The sequence below is a fragment of the Rousettus aegyptiacus genome, unplaced genomic scaffold (genome assembly GCF_014176215.1).
Source record: "Rousettus aegyptiacus isolate mRouAeg1 unplaced genomic scaffold, mRouAeg1.p scaffold_m13_p_7, whole genome shotgun sequence".
NCBI classification, from domain to species: Eukaryota; Metazoa; Chordata; class Mammalia; order Chiroptera; family Pteropodidae; genus Rousettus; species Rousettus aegyptiacus.
The window spans coordinates 98,584,718-98,610,496 of record NW_023416310.1 but is presented as its reverse complement, the minus strand read 5'-3'; the positions used below and the strand labels follow the sequence as shown (position 1 = coordinate 98,610,496).

General features: G+C 39.6%; 2 protein-coding genes across 2 annotated transcripts; one reads left to right on the top strand and one right to left on the bottom strand.

Annotated features, from left to right (window-relative positions):
• The first annotated feature begins 329 nt into the window (after positions 1-329).
• Positions 330-8,377, top strand: KIF20A (kinesin family member 20A). The gene is made up of 19 exons (XM_016160655.2): positions 330-478; positions 912-1,096; positions 2,206-2,295; positions 2,395-2,514; positions 3,074-3,212; positions 3,336-3,523; positions 3,609-3,738; positions 3,918-4,112; positions 4,221-4,332; positions 4,442-4,510; positions 4,735-4,878; positions 5,021-5,186; positions 5,302-5,466; positions 5,594-5,733; positions 5,861-5,963; positions 6,265-6,466; positions 6,698-6,789; positions 7,015-7,152; positions 7,808-8,377. The coding sequence occupies exons 2-19, from the start codon at positions 932-934 to the stop codon at positions 8,123-8,125; spliced, it is 2,676 nt and encodes an 891-aa protein (XP_016016141.2). The 5' UTR covers positions 330-478; positions 912-931; the 3' UTR covers positions 8,126-8,377.
• CDC23 (cell division cycle 23) lies at positions 8,355-20,338 on the bottom strand. The gene is made up of 16 exons (XM_016160656.2): positions 20,151-20,338; positions 19,988-20,060; positions 18,173-18,310; positions 17,056-17,098; positions 16,462-16,567; positions 16,224-16,356; positions 14,588-14,765; positions 14,407-14,504; positions 14,184-14,265; positions 11,974-12,127; positions 11,724-11,843; positions 11,262-11,337; positions 10,892-10,953; positions 10,138-10,216; positions 9,941-10,060; positions 8,355-9,747 (listed from the first exon to the last, which is right to left on the bottom strand). The coding sequence occupies exons 1-16, from the start codon at positions 20,309-20,311 to the stop codon at positions 9,577-9,579; spliced, it is 1,794 nt and encodes a 597-aa protein (XP_016016142.1). The 5' UTR covers positions 20,312-20,338; the 3' UTR covers positions 8,355-9,576.
• Positions 20,339-25,779: the final 5,441 nt, after the last annotated feature.

The following is a 25,779-nucleotide window of genomic DNA, read 5'->3' as shown; positions in this document are numbered from 1 at the left end:
AGTCTCCACCGACATCTCCACCAAAACAAACAAGCACCCGAACCAGTTCTCTTCTGCGCTCTTGGGAAAGAACGTGCTAAAGGAGAGAGGACGGCGGCTGAAACCTCAGGACTTCGCTTAGGGTTCTTAGAAAAGATCTGCCTAAGGTTCAAGAAAAAGTGTTAGGCGGGAATTCCAGGGGACCCCACTCAAACTTCCGACAGTTGGTAACCCGGACCCACATTAGAGTGGAAAGGTCAAACCAGAAAAAACCGTCTCCCAGTCTCGCTCCCCACCCCCAATTCCTTGCTCTGATTGGTAGCTGCAGGCTTTGCTATCTGATTGGCGGAAGGAACGCAGCGCGTAATTTAAAACATTGTATCGGTAACAAAGGTGCAACTCGTGGGCGGAGTGGTGCTCTCAGTCGGCAGAAGTCCGGATTCGGCTGCAGGGTGCAAGTGGGCCGGTATCGGAGGTGGAATAAGTGTCACATCTTTGGGTGAGTGTACAGCTGTGCCGGAGCTCAGCTGGTGTGAAATAGAATTTCAGAAGACCGAGCTGCCTCTATCCCTATTTTTCCTAATACCTCTGTCCTCATTGTGGGCCTGGGGCCGAGGTTGGAGAAAGAGCCTAGGGCTACTGACACCACCTCTACAACACCGGAGGACGAGGCACCCTACTTGGAGCGTGACCTGCTGTTGAAGCCAAGTATTTGTTCGCTCCTGTTCGCGGTCGGAAATGCCGCCTCAGACTGGATTAAATGTTTAACTCCTCTCATCCCCTTCCCCTCTGCTGGTAGTGAGAGAGGGAGTATGAATTCAGGCAGCAAGACCACGGTGTTCTGGGGCAAGGGAATTGTTTTTTACCTAGGATTTGAAGCCCCCTCTGTCCCTTAAGGTTCTCCTCCCTTACCCACTCTTGTCTCCTTTTAGACCTAAGCTGCCCTGCTGTCATGTCGCGAGGGATCCTTTCTCCTCCAGCCGGCTTGCTTTCAGATGAGGAAGTTGTAGTCTCCCCCATGTTTGAATCCACAGCTGCAGATTTGGGGTCTGTGGTACGCAAGGACCTGCTATCCGACTGCTCTGTAATCTCTACCTCCTTGGAAGACAAGCAGCAGGTAAAGGAGTTGGAGGGTGGCTTGGGAGCAGAAAGTAATATCCTCAGACTACTAGTTGCCCATTCAGAATAGCATGAGGTCACTAGGAATTCTGAGGGTCTAAGAGATCAATTCAAAATTAAAAGCATGGCAAGTAAAAAATGTAGAGTTGTGTGTTCATAAGAACTATTGCTACATTTCATTAATGGAGTACCCTCAAGTGCATTCTATCAGCTAATCCTATGAGGGAGGGATAATAATTATCTCTCCTTCACCACGAAGCCCAGACACATTAAAGGATTTGCACAAAATCATACTGTCATTAAGTAGGTGGGATGTACCTTCGGGTTTTAAATATCAACCATAGCTTCCATTTATGGAACCTTTCTTTCAGCTAGGCTGGCCTTTCTCATTACTAATATATGGAACCAGATCATTGTTATAGGGACCTGTCCTGTGCACCCACTAAATGTTAGTAGCACCTTCCCACTTGTGACATTGCTAAATATTCTTTGGGAGGGAATGGCCCTGGTTGAGAACAAATCCACTCAAAGTCTCCTCTTTTATAGAGAAAGTCTCATGAGAGCAAAAGCCTTGATAATGTCTCTCACTACGGACCACCTGAGCCTCTTAGAGTTCCTGGGCCATAGTAAGTAGATCTCCAAATGTCTGTTGAAAGAATGAGGTGGCTACTATTATTAACCCCATTCTACAGATGAGGAAAGTGAGGCAAAAAAGAATTTTAAAAACTTGTTCAAGGTCTCTCTCCTATTATCAAATGATGGAATTGGGACTCAAATTCAGGTGTGTCTGCCTCCAAGGCACTTAACTACTGTTCTTTACTGCAATATCACATGCTGATTTTCATACCAGTCAACCAGTTCTAATTCAGATAACTGGTGTGATAAACCAGGTTTGCAGGGTACTAAAGAGACAGGGAAGGTGATAAAGTAGTGAAAAGGTTCATGTGAGTTGGAATGATTATGGAACCAAAGAGTAGCTGTAGAGAGACATTTAAGGTGGAAAGAGGGTAGTGTTAGCATGATTCCCAGAAACTGCTGTGCCTGCTCATCTGCTCAGAGGTAGCTGCTGAGATTAATCCATAGTTCTGGCCTGGAATTCTGCCATAGGTTCCATCTGAGGATAGTACGGAGAAGGTGAAAGTATACCTGAGGGTCAGGCCCCTGTTACCTTCAGAGTTGGAACGGCAAGAGGATCAGGTGAGTTTCTGAGGGAGGGTTTAAGGTGGAATGATGCAATACAGAGGAGGTTCGCAGGAATGTTTCCTTCTGTGTCAACTGTGTTTTCCCCCTTCTTAGGGTTGTGTCCATATTGAGAATATGGAGACCCTTGTTCTACAGGCACCCAAAGACTCCTTTGCCCAGAAGAGCAATGAGCGGGGAATTGGCCAAGCCACCCATAGGTTCACCTTTTCCCAGGTATGGAGGTACATGTAGGGGGTTTTAATCCCTCTTTAGAGGGAAAGGTTTTAACTTGATTGTGAGTTCCTTATATATGCACGTCTGCAATTTGGAGGACCCTTTTTAAAAGCTAGTCAGTGTGTCAAGTAATTAATGTGCATTAAGTTCCAACAACTCTATTATTTTTTTTTTTTATTGTTCCTATTTTCCTGACAAGGATACTGTCGCTCAGTGAAGGTAACGTTGTTAAAGGTAATATAGCTAGTCAGTAGAGTTAAGATTTTAATCTAGGTCCATCTATCTCTAAAGCCTATGCTTGTGACCATTATGTTGCCATATTGTGTGTCCAGCATTGGACTTAGGACATAGCATTCCTTAGGTATTTATTAATTTGGATGAAAGATGGACTGGCAGTGGGTGGTTGAATCTTTAGGGAGCATCTAGCAGAACTGTAGGAAGAAGCTGCTTCAGTATTGTCCAGAGCCAATCACCCAGGAAGAGATGCATCTGCTAGCTCTGCATAGGAGGCAGGTGGGAGATGAAGGATGGGCCTCTGAGAAACTGGGTCTGTCTCTAGATTTTTGGGCCAGAAGTGGGACAAGCATCCTTCTTCAACCTGACTGTGAAGGAGATGGTAAAGGACGTACTCAAAGGGCAGAACTGGCTTATCTATACGTATGGAGTCACCAACTCAGGGAAAACCCACACAATTCAAGGTGAGTAGTAGGCCTCACAGGACTGCTGATTGGCTTGTAATGGTATTGTCTTTGCATTTTGATGCTGTCATTTAGGGGAGAAGACCACTTACCTCAGCTATCCCATCCTTCACATGCCTCTAGGTACCATCAAGGATGGAGGGATCCTGCCACGGTCCCTGGCTCTGATCTTCAATAGTCTCCAGGGCCAACTTCATCCAATACCTGATCTAAAGCCCTTGCTCTCCAATGAGGTAATCTGGCTTGACAGCAAGCAGGTCCGACAGGAGGAAATGAAGAAACTGGTCCTGTTAAATGGAGGCCTCCAAGAGGTAAAGTGTGAGTGTCCACAGAGGCAAGGATACAGGGATAAATCTCTGGAAAGTTTTATACTTATTTTCTTCCTGGATCCCTCAGGAAGAGCTTTCTACCTCCCTGAAGAGGAGTGTCTATATTGAAAGTCGGATGGGTACCAGCACCAGCTTTGACAGTGGCATTGCTGGGCTCTCCTCCACCAGTCAGTTCACCAGCAGTAGCCAGCTAGATGGTACGTACCGTGACTGGGCTCCATGCCAAGTAATAGTAGGAACCCACTCCCTGCTCCCAGAAGCTGCCAGAGCTCGCAACAACAGACCGGAGGTTGCAACCTGAGCTCTGCCTTCCAAGGTCCTAAGGGGAGATTGACTTCTCTTGAGTCGATGCCCTGTATATTTGCTTCTTTTTCAGAAACAAGTCACCGATGGGCACAGCCAGACACTGTCCCTGTAAATGTCCCTGTGGACATTCACTTCTCCATCTGGATCTCCTTCTTTGAGATCTACAATGAACTGCTTTATGATCTGTTAGAACCACCTAGCCAACAGCGCAAGAGGCAAACTCTGCGGCTGTGTGAGGACCAGAATGGCAATCCCTATGTGAAAGGTATGGGAAAGCAGAGAGGCTGGCATGAACCCTGGAGAGGATTAGGGGAGAAACTAGAAAGAGTTAGGTGCTCCCACCTTATGTATGTTCTTCTCTCCTTGGCCTCAGATCTCAATTGGATTCATGTTCAGGATGCTGAGGAGGCCTGGAAACTCCTGAAAGTGGGTCGTAAAAACCAGAGCTTTGCCAGCACCCACCTGAACCAGAACTCTAGTCGTAGGTGAGTGGGTTGTGAGAGTAAAGTCTTCACTGTGTTCCAGGAAATATTAATCTTCTACCTAGGAGTGGAAAATGTACAATGATTTTTCTCTTCTTCAAATTAACTTTAGTCACAGCATCTTTTCCATTCGGATCCTGCACCTTCAAGGGGAAGGGGATATAGTCCCCAAGATCAGCGAGTAAGTTTTTGTATTTAGGAATTTGGGCGTTTTGGCCTTAAATGGTAGTGGAGGGAGGGAGCAGGGGAGACCCTCAGAAGAATCACTTCCATTAGATTCTTGTTCTCCTTCCTTGGGTAGAGAGATTCTTGGCGGGTCCTTCTCTTCCCCTCCCCCAGAAGTATATGAAAGGATGGAAGGCTCATAACATGGGCCCATATGTCATATCCTGTCCATCATTCAAGGTTGTCACTCTGTGATCTGGCTGGCTCAGAGCGCTGCAAAGATCAGAAGAATGGTGAGCGGCTGAAGGAAGCAGGAAACATTAACACTTCTCTGCACACCCTGGGCCGCTGTATTTCTGCCCTGCGCCAAAACCAGCAGAACCGGTGAGCTTCTGACTATGAGCCATGGGCTGGGATAGCTTGGAGTTCGGCAATTTACTAAGAAACTTCCTGGTCACTGAGGATGGTGCTAGGATATCCCAAGGGGTGGAATTCTGCTCATAGCTCTATTCTGATTCCCTGCCAGGTCAAAGCAGAATCTGGTTCCTTTCCGTGACAGCAAGTTGACTCGAGTGTTTCAAGGCTTCTTCACGGGCCGAGGTCGTTCCTGCATGATTGTCAATGTAAATCCCTGTGCCTCTACCTATGATGAGACCCTTCATGTGGCTAAGTTCTCAGCCATTGCCAGCCAGGTAAGAAGGTGTAGTGTACATGTGATGGTTGTACTCACTTTCAATTGGTACTTTTATTTTTGAATGCTACTAGGAACTAGTTATGGATTCAATTAAGATTTTTTTCCCCTGCTAGCTTGTGCATGCTCCACCTGTGCAACTGGGATTCCCATCGCTTCATTCATTCATCAAGGAACACAGTCTGAGAGCATCTCCCAGCTCAGAGACAGGAACTAAGACAGACCTAGGTCTTGATAATGACATTGAAAATGAAGCTGACATCTCCATGTATGGCAAAGAGGTAGGGATGCAAGAAAGCTTTGGTGCAACAGCTTAATAGCTACACATTTCCCATGCTGCCTTCCAGGTGGGCTTGCCTTTTTGGGATATGGCCATCTGATAACTTCTGACCTGTGTGTACCTCCTAGGAGCTTCTACAGGTAGTGGAAGCCATGAAAGCGCTGCTTTTGAAAGAACGGCAGGAAAAGTTGCAGCTGGAGATGCAGCTTCGTGATGAAATTTGCAATGAGATGGTGGAGCAGATGCAACAACGCGAACAGTGGTGCAGGTACCAGCTGAGTGACCCCTCTTGGTCTAGAGGGTGGGAAGTAGGGACTAGGACAGAGTTGTTCCTCAAGATCTGTCCTGTAAGCTCACTCCTCAGAATCTTCACTCGTTTCTTTTCTTCCTGACAGTGAACATTTAGATACCCAAAAGGAACTTTTAGAGGAAATGTATGAAGAGAAACTAAAGATCCTCAAGGAGTCACTGACAAATTTTTACCAAGAAGAGCTTCAGGTAAGTTGCCTTGAACCAGCCCCACTGACTACTTGGATTCCTGTTGCCTGAGGTAAACAGCTTTTATAAACTGGTAGGGATAGGAATGTGTAACTTACTTTTCTCTAGTATCCTTAATGCTTTGTGTCAGTCTATGTTTGGTGAATTAAGGGTTTGGTTGGCCAGGAAATGGTATAAGTGTTAAAAAAAACAGGCTTTCAAGGCATAAGTATGAAGGAAGGTTTTGTTCATTATTCAGTCATCTGTTTCTGCCATATTTGTCTGCCTCTGGGTGGAATCGTGCCCTCTGCTTCCCTCATAGGAACGGGATGAGAAGATTGAAGAGCTAGAAGCTCTCTTGAAGGAAGCCAGACAACAGCCAGTGGCCCATCAACAATCAGGGTCTGAATTATCCCTACTGCGGCGGTCACAAAGGTTGGCAACTTCTGCCTCCACCCAGCAGCTCCAGGAGGTTAAAGCTAAGCTGGATCAGTGCAGAGCAGAGCTAAACTCCACCACTGAAGGTGAGGAAGTTAGAGAGGGCAGGAAGCATAACAGTGACTCAGAACTATTCTCCTAACTTGGGCCTTCTGACACCAACTCTAAGATAATTTCCTTAACTCTAAGTTACATTCCCCCTGACCTTACACCCTAGGATGCACAGTGGCCTCACTTTGCATATTTGCTATGAGCTACTGTTAATTCAGTTAAAGATGTAAGCCTATGCATTGAAGTTTCATGTTTCCTTCTCTTAGAGCTGCAAAAGTATCAGAAAATGTTAGAACCACCACCCTCTGCCAAGCACTTCACCACTGATGTGGACAAGAAGTTAGAGGAGGGCCAGAAGGTAATCACCTTTCCCTATTACCAAAGCTCTTAGCTAAGGCAAATTCCCACACTATATTCCTGGTTCACATGAGGATGTTTTTATGCATAGTCCTGGTGAGTGGCTACTTCATTTGGCTACTTAGCCTTTCTAATTTTACCTCTTTTCAAATGGCTATCTGACCCCTCCAGATCATTATTCTGGTTGATATCGGCCACCATTTGGTTACTACTACTCCTTTTTCAGAATATAAGGCTGCTGCGAACAGAGCTTCAGAAACTTGGTGAGTCTCTCCAGTCAGCAGAAAGAGCCTGTTGCCACAGCACTGGAGCAGGAAAACTTCGTCAAGCCTTGACCACTTGTGATGACATCTTAATCAAACAGGTTAGGGCAGCTTATATACTCCCCCCTCTCCCATCAGCCCATGCCAGAGTATATGTGGGAACAGAAATGAGGAGAAGAGAAAGGTAAAGATTTTTAGGCTAATCTTAGAGTAAGGGAAACTCCTTTTGCAAAATAAAAATAACCAGTTACGAAGTACAAGATGCTGTGCTAATTTATAGGCATTTTCTCGTTTTTAACCCTGGGGAGGTAGATAGTATCACATTTCATCCAAGACACTTAGATTGTAAGAAACCATTATTTCATGTACCACTAAGACAAAAGTCTAACAATTAAGTTATGACATTTGTTGTCAGTAAATATATCCTGATTCTAGAGATATTAAAATATATTTGTTAAAATGCCTTAAACTAAATACAGCACTTAATTTTGATCTAGGAACTGAGGAGGTTAAGTAAAATTCAAGCTCATATCACCTTGTGTTAGAAAATGTCATTATATCCAATGATGTTTGTTTAGGTCTTAAAGAAAATACCCCTTATTCAATTACAAAATCTGATCTTAAAGAGTTAATCTTTATATCTTTATAAACACTGTTGTAACTACTAGTGAGTGGATGGCATGTATTACTTTGCCATTTTGTTTCTCTGGTATACCAGACATAAATGTTTTCTATAACTTTATTGATCTTCCTCAGGATCAGACCCTGGCTGAGCTGCAGAATAACATGATGCTAGTAAAACTGGACCTTCGAAAGAAGGCAGCATGCATTGCAGAGCAGTATCATACCGTGCTAAAACTCCAAGGCCAGGCTTCTACTAAAAAGCGCCTTGGCACCAACCAGGAAAACCAGCAACCAAACCAACAGCCCCCAGGGAAAAAACCATTTCTTCGAAACTTACTTCCCCGAACACCCACCTGCCAAAGCTCAACAGACTGCAGCCCTTATGCCCGGATCCTGCGCTCACGGCGCTCTCCTTTGCTCAAATCTGGGCCTTTTGGTAAAAAATACTAAGGCTCTGGGGAAGGAGTGAGCACTCATTGACTTGAGGTGGGTCAGCTGCTCAGCTTAAGAAATAGGTCTCTTTTTAAGCTTTACCATGTACCTGAACTCTATCCAGAATGCAATATTCAGACACTAGGTGTTTCTCCCTCCCCCTTGTGTAATATAATCACCTATGTAATCTCATGCTTTTCTACTTAAATGGTTTCTATGCACACAAAAAAGTTATATTAAATAAAGGTATTGTTCACGGTTTTATTTGAATTCCAAATTTAGCAAAATCATTAAAACAAATTATAAAAGGGCAGAAAAGTTGTAAATCAAACATCATTCAGGCTCATGGGAACCCTGTACAGGAATGACAACAGAGAGCAACTAGTGTACTACAACCTAAGAAAACTTGGTAAGAAATGAATTCAAGACATTAGATATTCTAAATCTTCCTTAATTTAAAATGAAGTGTCATACTTTAAGAGGTGAATGGTAATAAACTTCTGGAAACGAACAAAGAAAGGCTAGGCCCTGAACTCAATAATCCATAGCATCTACTGTACAAATTCATTACAGTAGATATTATAGCATATCTCCTACTGAATACACATGCACAGGCCTGAAAACTAAGAGCACAGCCAAGAATGATTCCCTTTATCTTGTCTAATCAGATAAAGGCTGAAAAAATACTCTGTATGAGATAGAGGGAAAAAATTAAACAATTACATCAAAAGTATTAGATCAGCTTGAAGTGAGTATACAATCACAAAAGTTATCATTCCCATATATCCATGAAATAATCTATAATCCTGTCTCCTTGCTTTGCTTTAGTAGGGGTATAGATAGCTGTAGACATCTTTTGCCTTCTATTATTCAACTCTAGTACACTTCCAATTTGAAAGCTTCCAGGAGACTTCAAAACCATGTTTTGGAAGAATGTCTCCCTAGAGTAAAAACAAATATATAGCTTCACTCCCTTTAAACCCAATCTCTGACATCAAAATAGTCACGCTCAGCAAATCCAAGAATGACAAGGTCTTGTCTATCATTTAGTGCCCCTACTGCCAACAGAGGGTAAAGTGGCAGACTTTTCTCCTTTCCTTGCCCCTCTAAAAGAAATCTCATTCCACTCCTAGCAGCATTAAAACTTTGTTCCTGTAGCTTTGCCTTTGCTAAAGTGCTATTAAAGAGATGTTTTGCAGTGGGGTGGGTGGGGTATCTGGGAATGAGTCCAAGATCTGTAGCCACCCTGAACAGAAGGACGATAGAAGTGCTTCTAACTGACAAAAGACAATATTCCTGCCAGAATTATTCTGTCAGTCTGCTCTAAAGGTGATTCTATAAACTCCCCAAGGAACTGTTTTCCATCTAGTCAAAGAGCTAAGGTCCTTGGAAGAACAGACATGGCTATTTTTTACTTGGAGATAAGGCTTAATATTGGGTCTGGCAATGTGCCAGCTTGAAAGTAGCCACTATGGTGTGACTGAAGAGAGGTTGAGTGGAGAAACTCTGCGTGTGGGAGTGTTGTTAGCAGACAGTGAAGCAGGGAGGAAAAAGGGAGCAGGCATCTCAGTGGAAGGAGTCTCCCCTTGGTTCCGAAGCTGCAGGATTTGCCGGAGCAAGGCTTTACCTTCTTCCCGGGTCTGAAACAAAGGCAACTGTTTCAAAATATGTCCAAGGCTATTGTAATAAATAGGTTCTAAAATACTGATAAATAAGTTCCACAGATCAAAGTAGCCTTTCCACTTACCTTCTTATCCACCTTCTACCCTAGATCATGGTAAACATATGTTGGAGCCTAGACTCCAAACCCTTTATTAAAGAATTGATACTCACATCATTGAATGCACAACACTTTTGGGCACAAGTTGAAGCTTCATCCCACAGCTTGCATTTAAAATAGTACTGGGCCAGATAGCGAAAAGCAGTGCTTTCCTCCAAGTGTTCCACTATTTCCTAGAAAGGGAAAGCAGGAATGACTGAGGTGATAAGAATAAGACTGGCAACCCAGTTCTCATGCTCATGACACATACCCCGCAGGAATAGATATCTTGGATATATTTGATGTAACACTGGGCAGCCTGTTCTGACTCAGTCAACTGTTCATGAAGCCTACAAAAGAAATTGGTCCTATAAGTACAAATCAGATCTCAAAGCCAGGTAGTGATAAAAAATAAAAGCACATGACTAAGATCAAAAAAGGACAAATACAAATTTTGACATATATGGCACACCAGAATAGTATTAGTGCCCAGATGTGATGGTTATTTTATCAAAACTTGGAATCATTACTCTGTTACTGGTGATGGAGGGAGTGTTAGTAAATACTTAAGCTACATAATACATTTTTGCAAAAAATTCTCTGGTAATACACTGAGTGAGATTAAAAAGATACCGAGCAATTTAGATTTTTTTCTAAGAATCCAGAAAACTGGCATGAATGAAATTGCATTTAAGAACCTCTTTGCCTACTATTTGAGTTATTCCTTATTTTCCTGATCCTTATTAGGAGATTAGTACTTAGTTTTCCTAGACTGCTCTGACCTGAATATTTCATTTCTTTCAATTCATTCCTGACCTCTTGCCTAAAAGGAAAGCAATTCCCCCTTCAAAGACAAGTGGCATTCTCTCAAGTCAAGATGGTTAAATTTCCAGATCAGTATTCTTATACCCTGCTACATCCCACACTCATGTTAGATGATGGCTAGGACGCTCTAGTGCATGCAGAACCCACCATACCAGAGAAGCCAACAGAAATATCAATAGCATTTCACTCCTTTCACTCACTTTGCCAGTTTCACCAGAGCCATTTTCTCCACATCTCCCACAGCGTAAGCTCTCCAATAACACTGTCAAAAAAAAATAAACTAGTCACCTTGACCATTGCCCCACGTGCCATGACTAATCGCATAAAGGTTCAGGTCCTATTAGCCTTGTAGGATGCAAGGAAGTTTTACTAAATCTGATAGGTCCAGGTTATATACTGACCTTCCCATGATATCACCCCGACTTTGCTTTTTTGCCTATGCACCTCTAAATATTCAGATTTCCCTATGTAGATATATCAAAATGAAGGAAACTTAGAGCGCAGATAGCCCAATTTTTCATCCAAAAAGCAGATTTCCATTTAAATTCTCCAGGATCCAATTTCAGATACCTTTTTGGCTTCCACTAGTTGATTGAGTTTTTCATAACATTCTCCTAAAGCAACCAGCATACGAGAATCATTGGGCCTAAAAGAATGGAAATAGGCAGTCTGAGCAAAGACTTAAGTCATCCCCTGAAGAACCACCATCAACCACCATTGCTACAGTGTGTCTCCACTTATCCATGGTTTCACTTTCCATAGTTTGTTACCACAGTCAAGTGTGGTCCATAAATATTAAATGAAATATTGCAGAAATAAACAATTTCTAAGTTTTAAATTGCATGACACTGTGACTAGCACACGAAATCTCACACGGTCTTGCTCCTTCATCCAGAACATGAACCATCCTTTTGTCCAGTGTATCCATACTGTGTATATTACCCACCAGTAAGCAACTGAGTGGCCGTCAAAAGAGAAATAAAAGTATCAGCCCTTCCCACAACAAACACATCATCACGTGGCCAGACTTACCGAAGTTGGTGGGCCCGTCTGTAATAATAAAGGCAATAAAATGGCATCTTAAGGATTTCATAGGTCTGCCCAAGGCCATACCAGGCTCTGTAGTCTCGCTTATTGACCTCAATGGCATGTCTAAGAAATGGAAGAGAGACTGCTAAGAGGGCAGAATCAAGGTTAGCAACTCATAGGCTCAATAGATGCTCTTAGCATCACAGCAACCTACTCCACCTCACCAACCCCCACCCTCCAGCTAGAAGCTCACCTATAAGCCTGAATAGCAGCAGATGTGTTCTTCATTTCCATGTACTCATGTCCCATCAACGTCCAGGCCCCAAGATAGCGAGGATTCAATTTCAAGGCTCTCTGGAAATATAAGGCTGCTTTCTCGTGCTGAGAACGCAAACTATAATAATTGCCTGATTGAAAAACAATATATATATATATGTGTGTGTGTGTGTGTGTGTGTGTATAATATATATATATAAAAAACACTAGAAAGGTGAAAATAAAAGTCCACTAAAATGGACAGCATTTCACAGTGGGCATGAAACCATAACCCATTCCCCAAAAGTCCTTGCAGAAAAGTCAAATTATACATAAGGAGAATGTCGTCATTCCTTTGGGAAATATATATCATCTATCTATCACACATTCCTAACATTGCAAGTTTTTCCTCATTTTATTTCATCTAGATGTAATATTTACACATATATTTTCTTAATAAAGGGTAGAAAATTTTAGAGTAAGCTTTAGATTGGTGGTTTTCCAACTACATTCCTAGGGCTCTAAGGAGGTACCCCACAGGAATCATTTGTCTTGAAAAGAGGAAGTAAAAGATTTTAGGATTCTGTGAAAGATTTTATTTGAAGAAAGGATATAAAAGCCATCTATCTTATGTCAATTGGTAAATGGATAAACAAAATGTGGTATATATCATAACAATGGAATACTAGTCAGCAATGAAAAGAATTATTGATACATGCTACATGGATGAAACTCAAAACCACTAAGTGAAAGAAGCCAGACAATAAGCCTAACTACTGCAAGATTCCATTTATATGAAATTTCTAGAAAAGGCAAAACTATAGAAAAAGAAGGCAAATCTGTGGCTGCTAGAGGATGTGAATGGGACTGACTGCAAATAGACCTAAGGAAACTTTTTGTAGCGATGCAGTGTTTTAAACTGGATTATAGGTATGGTTATACAACTGCATAAATTTCTAAAACTTCACTGAACTATAAAGTGGGTGAATTTTATTGTAAAGCTCTTTTTAAAAAATAAAGCTATTTTTTAAAAAAGAATTAAAGCTGTATCAAGACTTAGAGAAATTTACAAAATATTGAATAAAAAAAGTAAAATGCAGAAAAATGTATATAATACAATCCTATTTTTGTAAGCAAAGAGCCCATTAAACCCCACATATGAGTATATACATTTTTATGTGGCATGGAACATGCTAACACAAGTTTCTTAAAGAGGGAACAAAGCAGCAAGCAAAAAGGGGGAAAAAAAACCCTGTATTTCAAAAAAATCTCCTTTATGTATAAACTGTATGTGCATAAATAAACTAAATAAAAAGATATGTTTAGATGTATATATACTAACTTGCAGAGATCATGATATACTGCCAAGTGGAAAAAGCAAATTATAGAGAAACTATATGACTCCATTTTGGTAAAAACCAAGTAACAAAATCTCCATATATGTTTTTTTTAAATCTGTCTAGATTTAGTTGTAAGCTTGATTTGGGAGAAAGAATTTATAACAATTGTCTGCACCCTATACCTGATGATTTAAGTTCAAATTCAAGTTCATGTTTATCTGGAAATAAGCAAGATGGAGAACTTTATGTCTTACACAAGAATATCTTTGTTTCTGCCACTGACTCAGACTCAGAGACAGAAGAGTAAGCACACTCTAGACAGTGTCCAAAGGTTAACTTTTGTAATAGAATAGGAGAAATGGGGTAGTGGTAGCAAGGGTATAAATCATAGCTGTTAAAGAATTCAGGATGGCAAAGGAGGTGTTAGGGAAGTCAGAACAAACACATTCTGGACAGATCAAGTAAATGAGATTTTTGACCAGTTGTAACAGCTAAAATGTACTCAATGATCGCAATGTGCTAGGCAACTTACATTATTATAAGAGCTTTGTATCTATTAATTTATTTAATCCTTACAATAAGAGAAAGTTCTATTTTTATTATCCCTTTATAAATGAGGAACTACAGCACAGAGAGCTTAGGTCAAAGGTCACACAGCTGGTTAGCAGCAGAACAAAATTTAGTATTCACACACAAAAATATTCTGAAGTCATGTTCTCTAAATAATCTTGGAGGCAGAATTACAGTGAACTTTCATATTCTACTGTATATAATTTTGTTACCTTTGACACTTTCATATTGTTTTTATTCTTACATTTATATGACTTATAATAAAGACAAATTTTAAAAGGAAAAAAATGACTCTTACCAATTACACAACATGTTTCTACACGATATTTATCAATCTCACAAAGGTTGTGAGCCAGATAACTTAACTCAGATTTCATGCTCTAGAAGAAAAGAGAAAGACAATCTAAGCATGATAAAGGAACTCCCTAAATTATTTTTCTTGTAGCTAATGCAACTGGGTGACACTCCAACCCAGATGAAAGCACAAAAGAGCTTAATCAAGTCCAAGTAAAGCAGCTCACCCTGACATAAAGAAGGTTGGAGAATGTGTCCATATTTTCAATCCTGTAAGGGTCTTGTTTCCTTAGCTCATTAAAAATAGAGAGGGCTTTGTCAATATCTGCAGAAATAAGATAGTTCAGAAAGCAACACAGTGCTACTTACAGAGATTGATGGTATTTCATACTGTCCTTATTCACTCACCTCTGATATTGTGATAGGCAACTGCAATTTGGGAAACAATATATGAGCTCTTAGAGAAGCCCACATCAATGAGATTCTGATACTTTTGCAGGGCCTCCTCTATCAACTGCAACTCTGTGTATATATGAGCCAGGAAAAACTCTTTCATCCAGGTGTCTGGCAAAGACAGGAACTTCAGCTGGCAGCAGGAGAAAGAGGGACACACTTAATATACTTTAACCTCTCTCCCAAATGAACATCAAACAACTATTTTTACAGTCTAAAGGATATATCACCAAAATTTTATTAGAGCACCTAATAATGAACGTAGGGAAGTTCAGTTATAATAGGACTACAAATACAATGAGAGAAATAGCCTAGTTGGGAAAGGCTTCAAAGAAAAGACAGGATTTAAGGTGAGTCTTTGAAAATGGGGAGACTTGAATAGAACAAAAAGGGAGGAAGAGAAAACAGACAACATTCCAGCTAAGGGCAATGACAGAGGAAAAATGGTCATGATGAGTGTGGGTGAAGACAGTGAGAACAGAAGCCTTTGTGTTAGTAAATAAGGCTGAACTGGTAGAGTGGGTCCTATGTACAACAGGAAGTGGGATCCAATAGGAAACCACTGCAATTTTTTGCAAAAGAATGACATGATGATATGAGTGTTTTAAGAATGGAAATGAGAGTGTAAAAATGGAAACACTAATTAGAAAGTATCTATTACTTATAAGAAAACCAAATTGGAGATGATAATCAATATGGCAAAGAAAACCAAGAGAAGAGATGCAAGAAGGAAACCAAGGCAATGTCTGGAGATTGACTTGTTAAAGGGAGATAAGAGAAAGGAGACAAATATGACTCTGAGGCCTTAAAACTGGGTGTCTTAAGAAATAGTAACTCCCATGAGAGTCTATCAAGTTGGAAGGAAGGAAGAGAATCTGGTAGGTAAGATGAGAAATTTGGTTTTGTGTATTTTCAGTTCAGAGATAAAACAATGAAAGTCCAGTAGGCAATTAGAGATAGAGGAATACAAGTAAACCAAGATAAAATTTCAGACACAGATTTAGTAGCACATATCATTATTTGGGGAAATCAATCAGCCTTTGGCTCTTTAAAGCAAACAAAAGGAAATGTGTTATCACTACCATAAACTAATGAAGAATAATAGCAAAGTAAACTCTATAGATAATGTTCTCTAATAACAACTAATGAAATGATTGCAGTTTATAAATTATTTCATTAATTGACAAATCTTCAAATCTTTAGAGTCCTATGAGAGCTGAGGAGACTTTAAAAATGTTTTAATATAATCCTTGATATCACAGAACCCTTTACTATAGCATCTTTGGAATTAGGAGAGAAACTAACAGCATTTAGTCTATATAACAAGTTATAGTAAAATTTAAATATGAAAACATAAACATAAAAAGATATTCTAGTACAACTGGATGCAAATCCAATAGCAACTACCCAACAAGAGTTAGACATCTGTCTTTCAAATTAAGACCTAAATCCCAACAGCAGAAGAGATTAGAAAGAGAGCAGAGCTAGCTATAATAAAAAGCTTAGCAAACCTCTCTCCCCTCACCCCATTATTACAGAACTATAAAAGGCTTGGAACACAGGATTTTTCACATAGCTCATCTCAATTTACCATCTCTTTGTCTGTTATCAAGTTACAGAGTTCTAGCCAGGCTCCCCAATGCAAAGGCAAAACATGAGTAGCCTCCACGAATACATCAATGGCCTCTTTCACCAAGTCCAGTTTTCGAAGCACAACACCATATCTAGGAAAGAAGGAAGCAATCAGAAGAAAAGTTAATGCTCTACAACATGTCTTTTCTACTCAGAAGAATATGTTATACAAAGTTCCAAATTACTCTAACACTTACAAATAAAGACCAAATCCATCAAGTTCCCGAGCCTGGTGTTTTTTGCTGAGCTCCACTCTCAATTCTCTAAGAGCCTCATTTTTCACTTGTCCTTTTTCCAGAGGTCCTAGAAAAGAAACAAAGTCTCTGATCTAAGACTGCTGGTCTTCATTTCAGAGACCTAGGTATGTCCTTTGGCATCAACCAATTACACCTGGAACTTTCAAGAAACAATGATATCTTACTTCGTTTACTTTATTCCAAAAAGCACAACTAATAACTGGCCTACAATCATATTTTGTTAGGTTTACACAGTTTTTAAAAAAATTTAAATTCGTTTCCAATGTTTCAAAATCAGAAGCCTCAACTAAAAATCTGAACTTCCAGCTTCGGGTTGCAAGAAATGGGGTAGGGCCAAGGAAATAAAGCTCTGACAATATCAGACCATAAGGTAGCCCTCAGCTGGAGCTGGGTGAAAACAAGCTAGTTGTGCTCTCCAATTTGCAACAGTCCTCCTCAGACCACTTCATACATGTATATTAACTGCCTGGCTCCTGTACACATTTGTGTGTGCAACCTTGCTTTAATCCAAAAGTAAGAGAAAAAAATTCATACCTAGGCTATCAACTGTTTCATCATCCTTCTTCTTTTCTCCAGACTGTAAGAGAATATTAACAAATAGGTATTTTTGCAGATTATTCTGAACCTGTTCTAAAACCAGCAGCCTGATTCTACCTAACGGGCCAAGTTCAATCAAAATAGCACAAACTATTGGTCACTAATTTTAAACAACTATTTAGGGGCTCCAATTGGTCAAATGTGGAATAATTTGAGCACCAAAATAATTAAGTACAATAATGAGTTACAAACATTTAAAAATATAGGAATCTCTGAGTCCATGCTGACACCAGATAAATAGAAAAATAAACAGAGAAAGAAAGGAAAGGCTCTTGCTTAGAGTAGAAAGCAAAGTGAATAGTAAACGTGGAGAGACTGCTGAAGCGGAAAAGCATCCTTTTGTAACATCACAGAAAGAATACTTAAGGCAAGAATTAACAATGGATTTCTTGACTGATGGATCTTTAGGTTTTTTTTTTTTTACTATTACAAAAAATACTTCAGTGAACATCCCTATACACATATGCTTGAGAACATATTAAAATATTTCCATTGGACAGGTTTCTTTAAGTAGAATTATTTGGTCATAGTATTTCAAGTTGACATAATCTGCCAAAATTGACTTGCAAAATGGCTGTATGAACAATTACCTCTAAAATAGGGGGTCTACTGCCCCACGCCTTTGTCAATAATGATTATCAATATGTTTAATACCTTTCTTTCATACCATCACTCTTTTTACTTTATTTCTAATATCTTCTTTATTTTTTTAAGTTATTTTTAAAATACATTCACCAAGGAGACTACTGCTATTTTTTTTTTTTAATGCCTACAGCACCTGGTCTTCCTAGGTAGTCTCCCATCCAAGTACTAACCAGGCCCGACCTGCTTAGCTTCCAAGATCAGACATCGGGCTTGTTCAGGGTGGCATGGCAACAGACCATGAACTACTGTGGCTCCACTAGGATGCGAACCCAGGACCTTCTGTGTGTGAAGAAGACATGCTAATAGCTACACTATAGAACCATGTCCTATTGCTAAACTATTTAAAAGATTTAACTTTTTCCACTTGATTCTAAATGTGGATGTTTCACTGAAGGTAAATGGCCCTCACCAGATATCTAGAATACATATACAGGAAATAAGCTTTCTTGCTATTGCAGCCATGCAGGAAATGCGCTGCCCGGTCATACTCTTTAACATCAAAGTAGGCTTTGGCCAGGGTATAAGCATCCATGTCCTGGGCATCCTCCTAGAAAAGAGACAAATTTATGAAAGTGGTTGGGAATAGGACAACAAAAGTTCAAATCAAAGATACATATTCATTAATTTCAAGATGTAAAAGATAATTATTTTTCTCTTAAAAACCTAATAGGTTTATTTGTTTGTTTGTTTGTTTATGAATGAAGTAAGGTCACAGAACATTTTTTTCCTACCCAAAATAAAAAGTTGGGGGGAATGCAGTTAGCATTAATATGATCGCTAAGTGGAGGGCCAGGGGAAGGAGGGAGCAATTGGGGGGATCGTTTTATGAACATTATAGATGTCTAACCAATGTACTGTATATTTGAAACTAATTTAAATAAATGTATTTTTTAAAAAGTTTGGGGGAAAATAAAATTTTAAAAAATAAACCAACACACTTAGAAACGTGTATTATTTCTTAAATGTAGTGTGAAGCTGCCTAGGCTTTAGTGTTAGAGATCTGATTGAAATTCTAACTCCCTGATTTCCTGTTTCATGACACTAGTAGGGAAAGTAACTTAGCTTGCATGAGTATTCACTTCTTCCCTGTAAAATGGAGCCAGTATCAGATATGATATGAACAAAAAGTGAAAAAGTCATGGACAATGTCTGGCATTAATATTTGATATTCTCTTTGTTCTCCAGGCTTTTAAATTCCTACATAAATGCATTATACTGTGCAATTACTTATACTTTTTGTACCTCAAGAAAATTTTGACAAGTTAGTATTGCAAAAGCATAGAACACAGCTATAATTCTCTACATTAAAAAAAATGAAATAAGGCTTAAGTTAAAAATATGCAATCCCTGCAAATTCTAGGGATAAGATGATTAATTACTTTAATAATTTTATTCTCCTCATCCTTCTTGCCCACAATATTACAAGCACAAAGCTAAAAAACAAAAAATATTCAGTTTCTTCATCCTTGGATCAACATGTCTTAAATGTGACCATTCAGCTTAAGATTCTGGTGGGCCTTTTCATATCCATTCAGCATTTGCTTATTACTTCCCCTGCCCCATCCCACTTGCATTATACCTTTTGGAGTAGGAAATAGTCATTGTTTTTAAATGTGTGGGGCGGCGGGGGGAGGGAAGGCTGTCGGGGGGAATCGAGAAATGGCATCTTCAGGAAAAACAAAATGGCTTAGAATGAAAAGCATTCACACTGCACAGACTATATAAACATATGTACTACAAACCATACATAAAGTATATTTGTATCTCATTTAATTCTCTCAATAGTCCCATAAAGTAAATACTATTACCCGCACTTCACAGATGAGGAAACTATGGTTCAGGTTAATTGCCAAAAGTCACCAGTGTGGATGAGATATGAATCCAGAGCTGTCTGAATCCAAAGCCTGTTTCGCACTGTTGTAAAAATCTTCGATCCTTCTTTTGGTTAAGAATACTGTCTATGTTGGGCTACAAACCCTTAAAGGCTGAAATCTTAAGGACCGTTTACTAATTCTCTCAAGCTTAAGTAAGAGCACCACCAAATCTTTCAAAGCTCAACAAAAGCACAGATAAAATAGCATACAAGACCAAGCTCCAAACAACCAAACACCACACCCAGTTCTTTAAATGCTTTAATTCCCTCTACAAACATTCCTGCTAAGCAGTCTGATCTGCTCCCCTCCAGTGACAGGTCATTCAGTACTCGCTTTGAAGAAGTCCTTACCTCTGTAATAGGCGGAGGAGGCTGCAGCTCGGCTAGAGGCAACGCCGGGAGGGAGAAGGCCAACTCCGCGGACCTGAAACACACCAGCGAAACTGAATCAGCTCCGCAAGCCCCCCCAGGCCAAAGGATCCAAGTCCGGTCCCTTCCGACTCCGACATCTCACCATTTGCTACTGTGCAGTAGGCCCCGCTCCCGGGTAAGGCCGGCAATAAGTAGCAGTTGCTTTTTAATTTCCCGCAAATTTGAGAAATCGCTGCTCCCTGACAAGACAGGTACAACTGGAGTCGTCAGAGCCACAGGGACTACAGAAGGGCTCGCAGCCATTTTTGCGTCTCGGCCACTTCAGCCAATCACCAGCGAAAATACTAGCTGTGCGTCTGCACCAAAAACGTCTGCCTGTTATTGGCGGGCTTCTCTCCAGAAAAACCAATCAAATATCTCATTTCTCGCAACGTCACTAAAAGGTCGGGAAAGATGAGACAATTACATTTCCGATTGGCCAAGAGCGACTGGAGCGGGAAAGTAAGAAGCGGGAAAGGGAGGGGGAAAAGCCACGATCTGTGGGCGGGACAGAGAGGAATAGGTAACCGAGAAAGGTGGACTAGAAGCTGGAGGTGGGAGTAGGGGCGAGAGGGAGTGCAGAAGGGGAAGAGCTTGCACCTTAGATGTCCATGTGATTGGACGAAAGATAGTGTGTGGGCAGGTCCTGTGCCACTGGATAATCAAGTGATGCGTGTGTCTCGCAAGGATTCCCTGTATTCTATGGATTTTCCTATTTATTAATATTTAGATGTTTGGCCACAGGTGGAGAATCCTTCCTCTTTATCCACCCTTTTTACCCCAGAGTGGGAAAGATAGCTAACATTTATTGAATGTTTATCATGTGACAAGTTCTGTACTTTTACAAGTATAATCTAGTTTAACCCTTAAAACAGCTATATTATATTTGTATCATCCCAATTTCACAGATTAAAAAAAAAGGGAAGCTCAAAGAAGTTCTATCACTCTTCAACAGAGAGAGTGTAGATTATAACCAAGCTCTAACTCCAAAACCCAGCATTCTTAAACATTACATGAAGATTTTTAACCTTTTTTGGTTTTAACCCTTTTGTAGTAATATTGTAGCGTCAGCCCCCAATAGACACACGGACCACCAGAAATCAGTGAGTTATAGGAAACACACTCTTTATTCAACCAGCTGGGTCTGCCAGGGGTACGCAGACCCCAAATCAAGTAGCCCTGAAATGTAGAGGTACAGGGTTTTTAAGCCCTAAACCACTGTTCTTCATCCTGTTTGAACACACAAGTCTATTTTTCTTCTTTTTTACTGTCAACCCACTGGTCGGTTGTGCAAGAGGGGGTACAGAAGCAGAAAGCTCATTGTTAGAGCATTATGTTCCCATGGGCAATAGCCAAGCAGTAATTTTTCAACCAGCACAACACATGATTTTACCAACTCAACAACTTACTTGGGAATTTTTCGAACCATTTTGTTATATAGAGTGATTTGAGGTAAAGCATGTTGTTTTAGATTAATATATTATTGAAGATTGTATTATAAAGTCAACTTTATTGCACCATAAGGTATAATATGTTAAGGAAAAATTCTACTTTTTTCTTTCACAAGTGATCCATACTTTGCATTTGTTTTAAATTTATAATTTAAGAAAAAATGATTAGCAAATATGGAAATTATACCATATATCTACTCATGTATGTATATATTAAATATAAATTGAATATATACTGACATATAAAATAAAATGTAACTGCTTATGGTGACAAGGAGAAAATTCTGAAATGTCTTAAGTTAAATTACAGCTGGCCAGAGGATGGAAAAAAAGACAAAAAGAGGTTAATTGGTTTGTTAACAACTGCAGCGCAAAACCAACAGAAGGCTGCTCACACTCCTTAGTGTATGTCGGAATTAATAAATTAACTTCCAGGTGGCTATTTCTGAGATTATCTAAAAGGAGAATAGCCAGGTGATGTTAACCCAGGAGCCTCCACTTCTTATTTAGCCATGAACTTTTGGGACTTTGCTGTGGACTCTGCTGTGTGCGCCAGTTCCAGAACTAGCCCCATTTCACCTTTCTCTCATCCCCTGTCTATAGCTAATGTAAATCTTTTCAGAATAGCATACATCTTTCTCCCCCTACTTAACAAATAAAAACACTTGTAAAACTCTGATATGACATGTCTTTTGTATCTAGCCATACTGCTGGTGGTTTAGACTCCATGCCCTAAGACTGGTCTTCTTTTTTTGCTAGCCATGGCCTTATAAACACTTTCTTTTAAAGACTTTCAACCATAGAAGTTAAAATTGTTTTGTTTAACAACGTCATTACAGGTAGTCAAATAATGCTTTTCTGACTTGTTTAGAATTCTTACATCTTGCCAAATTGTTTATTTTTATAATTGTATATAATTTTATTGTTTTTATTTTTTGTTTTTGAATAACAAGAAAATAGTGATTATTTCAAGATGGTTTTGGCAAGCCCCCAAGGAATGAAAAGCTAAATTGGAATAACTGTCATAATTTTTTTACAATTTTTAAAATCATAATTGTTCTGATATCATTACATTATATTCTGTTTTTCTTTTTGTGACATTATATAATATTTATTCCTCCACCATCCCTCCCCATACTCCCTGCTATTACATGGACTTTGTAGCTTCCTATTTTATAACACATTTTTTATTACAAAATAATGTATGATCAATACAGAAAACTTGAATACAGTAATCATAAAGAAAAATAAGTATACCATTACACACCTATTAGAATGACCAAAATCTAGAACACTGACAGTACTAAATGCTGGCAAAGATGGGAGGCAACAAGAACTCTCATTCATTGCTGGTGAAAATGCAAAATGTACAAACACTTTGAAAGACAGCTGGGGAGTTTCTTATAAAACTAAACATCCTCTTACCATATTATCCAGCAACTGCACTCCTTGATATTCATCCAAGGGAGCTGAACCCTAATATCCCCACAAAAACCTGCACACATATAGTCATGTCAGCTTTATCCATAATTGCCAAAACATGGAAACAAGATGTCCTTCTATAGGTGAATTGATAAATAAACTGGTATATCCAGACAATAGACTATTATTCCGGACAAAAAAAAAAAAGAGCTATCAAGCCATGAAAAGATGTGGAGGAAACTTCAATGCATTTTACTAAGTGAAAGAGGCCAATATGAAAAGGCTACATATTGTATGATTCCAGCTATCAGGCATTCCAGGAAAGGCAAAACTATGGAAACAGTAAAAAGATTAGTGGTTGCCAGGGGTAAAAGGGAAGAGTGGGATGAACAGGTAGAGCACAGAGGATTTTTTAGGACAGTGAAACAACTCTGTATGATATTATAATGATAGATACATGTTATTATACATTTGTCCAAACCCATGTACAACACTAAGAGTGAATCCTAATGTGAACTACAGACTATGACATGTAGGTTTACTAGTTATAACAAATGTACCACTCTGGTAGGGAATGTCGATAATAGAAAGCTATGCATATGGGGGAAAGGGAGTATAGGGAAATCTCTGTACCTTCTGCTCAATTTTGCTGTGAACCTAAAATGTGCTAAAAAGATAATGCCTACTAAATAAATAAATGAATAAATACAACATTACTATATAACTCACCCAAAGGAAGTAGCTGGTTTCTGTTTTTTCATCCATCTGTGTACATAGCTTCATACTGTCTTGTTGCCCACATTTGTAACCTGGTAATTTGCTGGGAGTATTTTCCCATGAAAATATTCTTCTACATCATATCCTATGGTTTCAATGATAACCCATTATATGGATGTACTATAAATATACATAACCAGTGCAGAGCTTGGGAATGTGGGCTCTAAGCCATACTATGAAGGTTCAAACCCTAGCTCAACCATTATTAGCTCCTGATTGTGGGAATATCATTTGTTCTATGTCCTTTAGGACTTGGTCATTCATTGATAAAATGATGATCATAAAATTCCTGGTAGTCAGTTGGGGTGAGAACTCAATGAGATAATTCATATAACATATTAATAACAATTTTTACCATATAATAAGCACTGGATCCCGAAAGCTATTCTTGAACACTTATTCTGCTGGGATCTTCACATATCTGATCACTAATCCTTGTGACAACCCTGTAAGGCAGGTATTATGCCTACCTTACAGAAGAGAAGAGAGACTCGAATAGGCAATTTATCTGAGGTGACCTCAGATAAGTTCTAACTAAAATCCATATTCTTCCACTATGTTTTTAATAATGATAAAAAAAGTCATCTTATTTGTATATTTTTCCATTATAATTTTCAAATGTTATCTTACTGAATCCTATGAAGACACCATCTTCATTTTTAGATGATAATAAGGCCTATTATATAGAGTTGTTATGATGATATGTGCACTCAGCCAACACTACTATTTTTATCAGGGGATAGACAGCATGGTTTAGGTTTAACCCAGCCATTCAGTGGTAAAGAAACCAGGACTCTGTGTTTTCCTCTAGTAAAATGACACAACTGGACAAGATGACATCCAAGACTCCTTCTGCCTCCAATAATCTCTAATTGGAGATTGGAGCTCAGAATGCCTCTGCGAAGGTTAGAGGAGAAGGAGTGACCTCCTTGGTTTTGGTTTATTAACACTAAATAAAAGGGAGAGATGTAATGAAGAATTAAGAAGTCACAGTTATGGGATACACAGCTCTTCTCCCAGGAGAAGCCTGTGAACTCCTTCCAGAAATCAGGCTCCATCTAAAGTCAGAGATGTCTTGCTCGCTTCGGCAGCGCATGTACTAAAATCAGAGACATCAGTCTCTCATTACCTCACCTACTTTACAACCAGGACCCCGTCTTCTCCAAACAGCATCAGACAGGTCCCTTAAAGGGGAGGACAGACCAGAGTTCTAGCCCCTTGCCCTTCAGTCATAGATTATATTGTCACTTGTTTATATCTAGTCATTGGTCAGGATGCTCTCTCTTAAGTCTGCATGACTGAGCTAGCCCAGCAAATGGCCTCCAAGCTCAGTGGATGAATATCTGAGAGTGGGCCTGCACCCATACCCTGATGCACTGTGGCCCCACCCGGCAGCCCAGACCCAGGAAGGGAGAAGACCATAGAACTTAATTTCCTTCAAGAGGTTTAGTGTGCTTGGTTTAACAGCACACCAGCCAGGGAGATACTTGTTTAACACTTGCTAGATGCTTGATAAACACTTGCTTAACTGAATCCAGAGTCCAGGAGAAAGTGCACAAGCACACAGCTGCTATTAATGCCCCTGCTGGGAACTATCAGAAAGAAAGGAAGAGAGGGAGGAAAAGATTTAACACTTATTGTAACCGATTAGTGGGTATCTGATGTATCATTTCTTCTGATCCTCACAACAGCTCTGTGTAGTCAATTACTGACCATCAGTATCATCACTCTGTTTTATTGAAGGAGAGCTTTAGTGACTTGCATAAAGCCACTGCTGGTAAATAATGGAACCACAATTTGAACCCAGGTCTCTTTAATTCCAAAGTTCATGATTATTTCCATTATACCACAGAGTTCTTCTCTCAGAGAAGAAATGGTTTTAAAATAATAATAAAAATATAAGCAGCTCTTATATTGTCTTCCAATGTTTATGATATGCGAGGATTTGCGCTAAAGTTTTACATAGGTAATCTCATTTTAACCCGTATACAAACATTATCTCATTAAATCTCACAACATGCCAATAGGTAGATATTGTTCTTACTATTGTTCTTATTTTATAGATAAGGACACTGAAGTTCA

Coding starts and splice junctions, on each gene's coding strand:
- KIF20A (XM_016160655.2), top strand. CDS start 932: ATGTCGCGAGGGATCCTTTCTCCTCCAGCCGGCTTGCTTTCAGATGAG. Junction 6,467..6,697: donor GCTAAACTCCACCACTGAAG/GTGAGGAAGTTA, acceptor TCCTTCTCTTAG/AGCTGCAAAAGTATCAGAAA. Junction 6,790..7,014: donor AGTTAGAGGAGGGCCAGAAG/GTAATCACCTTT, acceptor CTCCTTTTTCAG/AATATAAGGCTGCTGCGAAC.
- CDC23 (XM_016160656.2), bottom strand. CDS start 20,311: ATGGCTGCGAGCCCTTCTGTAGTCCCTGTGGCTCTGACGACTCCAGTT. Junction 18,311..19,987: donor CTCCTCCGCCTATTACAGAG/GTAAGGACTTCT, acceptor TCTCTTTTCTAG/GAGGATGCCCAGGACATGGA. Junction 10,061..10,137: donor AAGATATCTATTCCTGCGGG/GTATGTGTCATG, acceptor TTCCCTTTCTAG/GAAATAGTGGAACACTTGGA.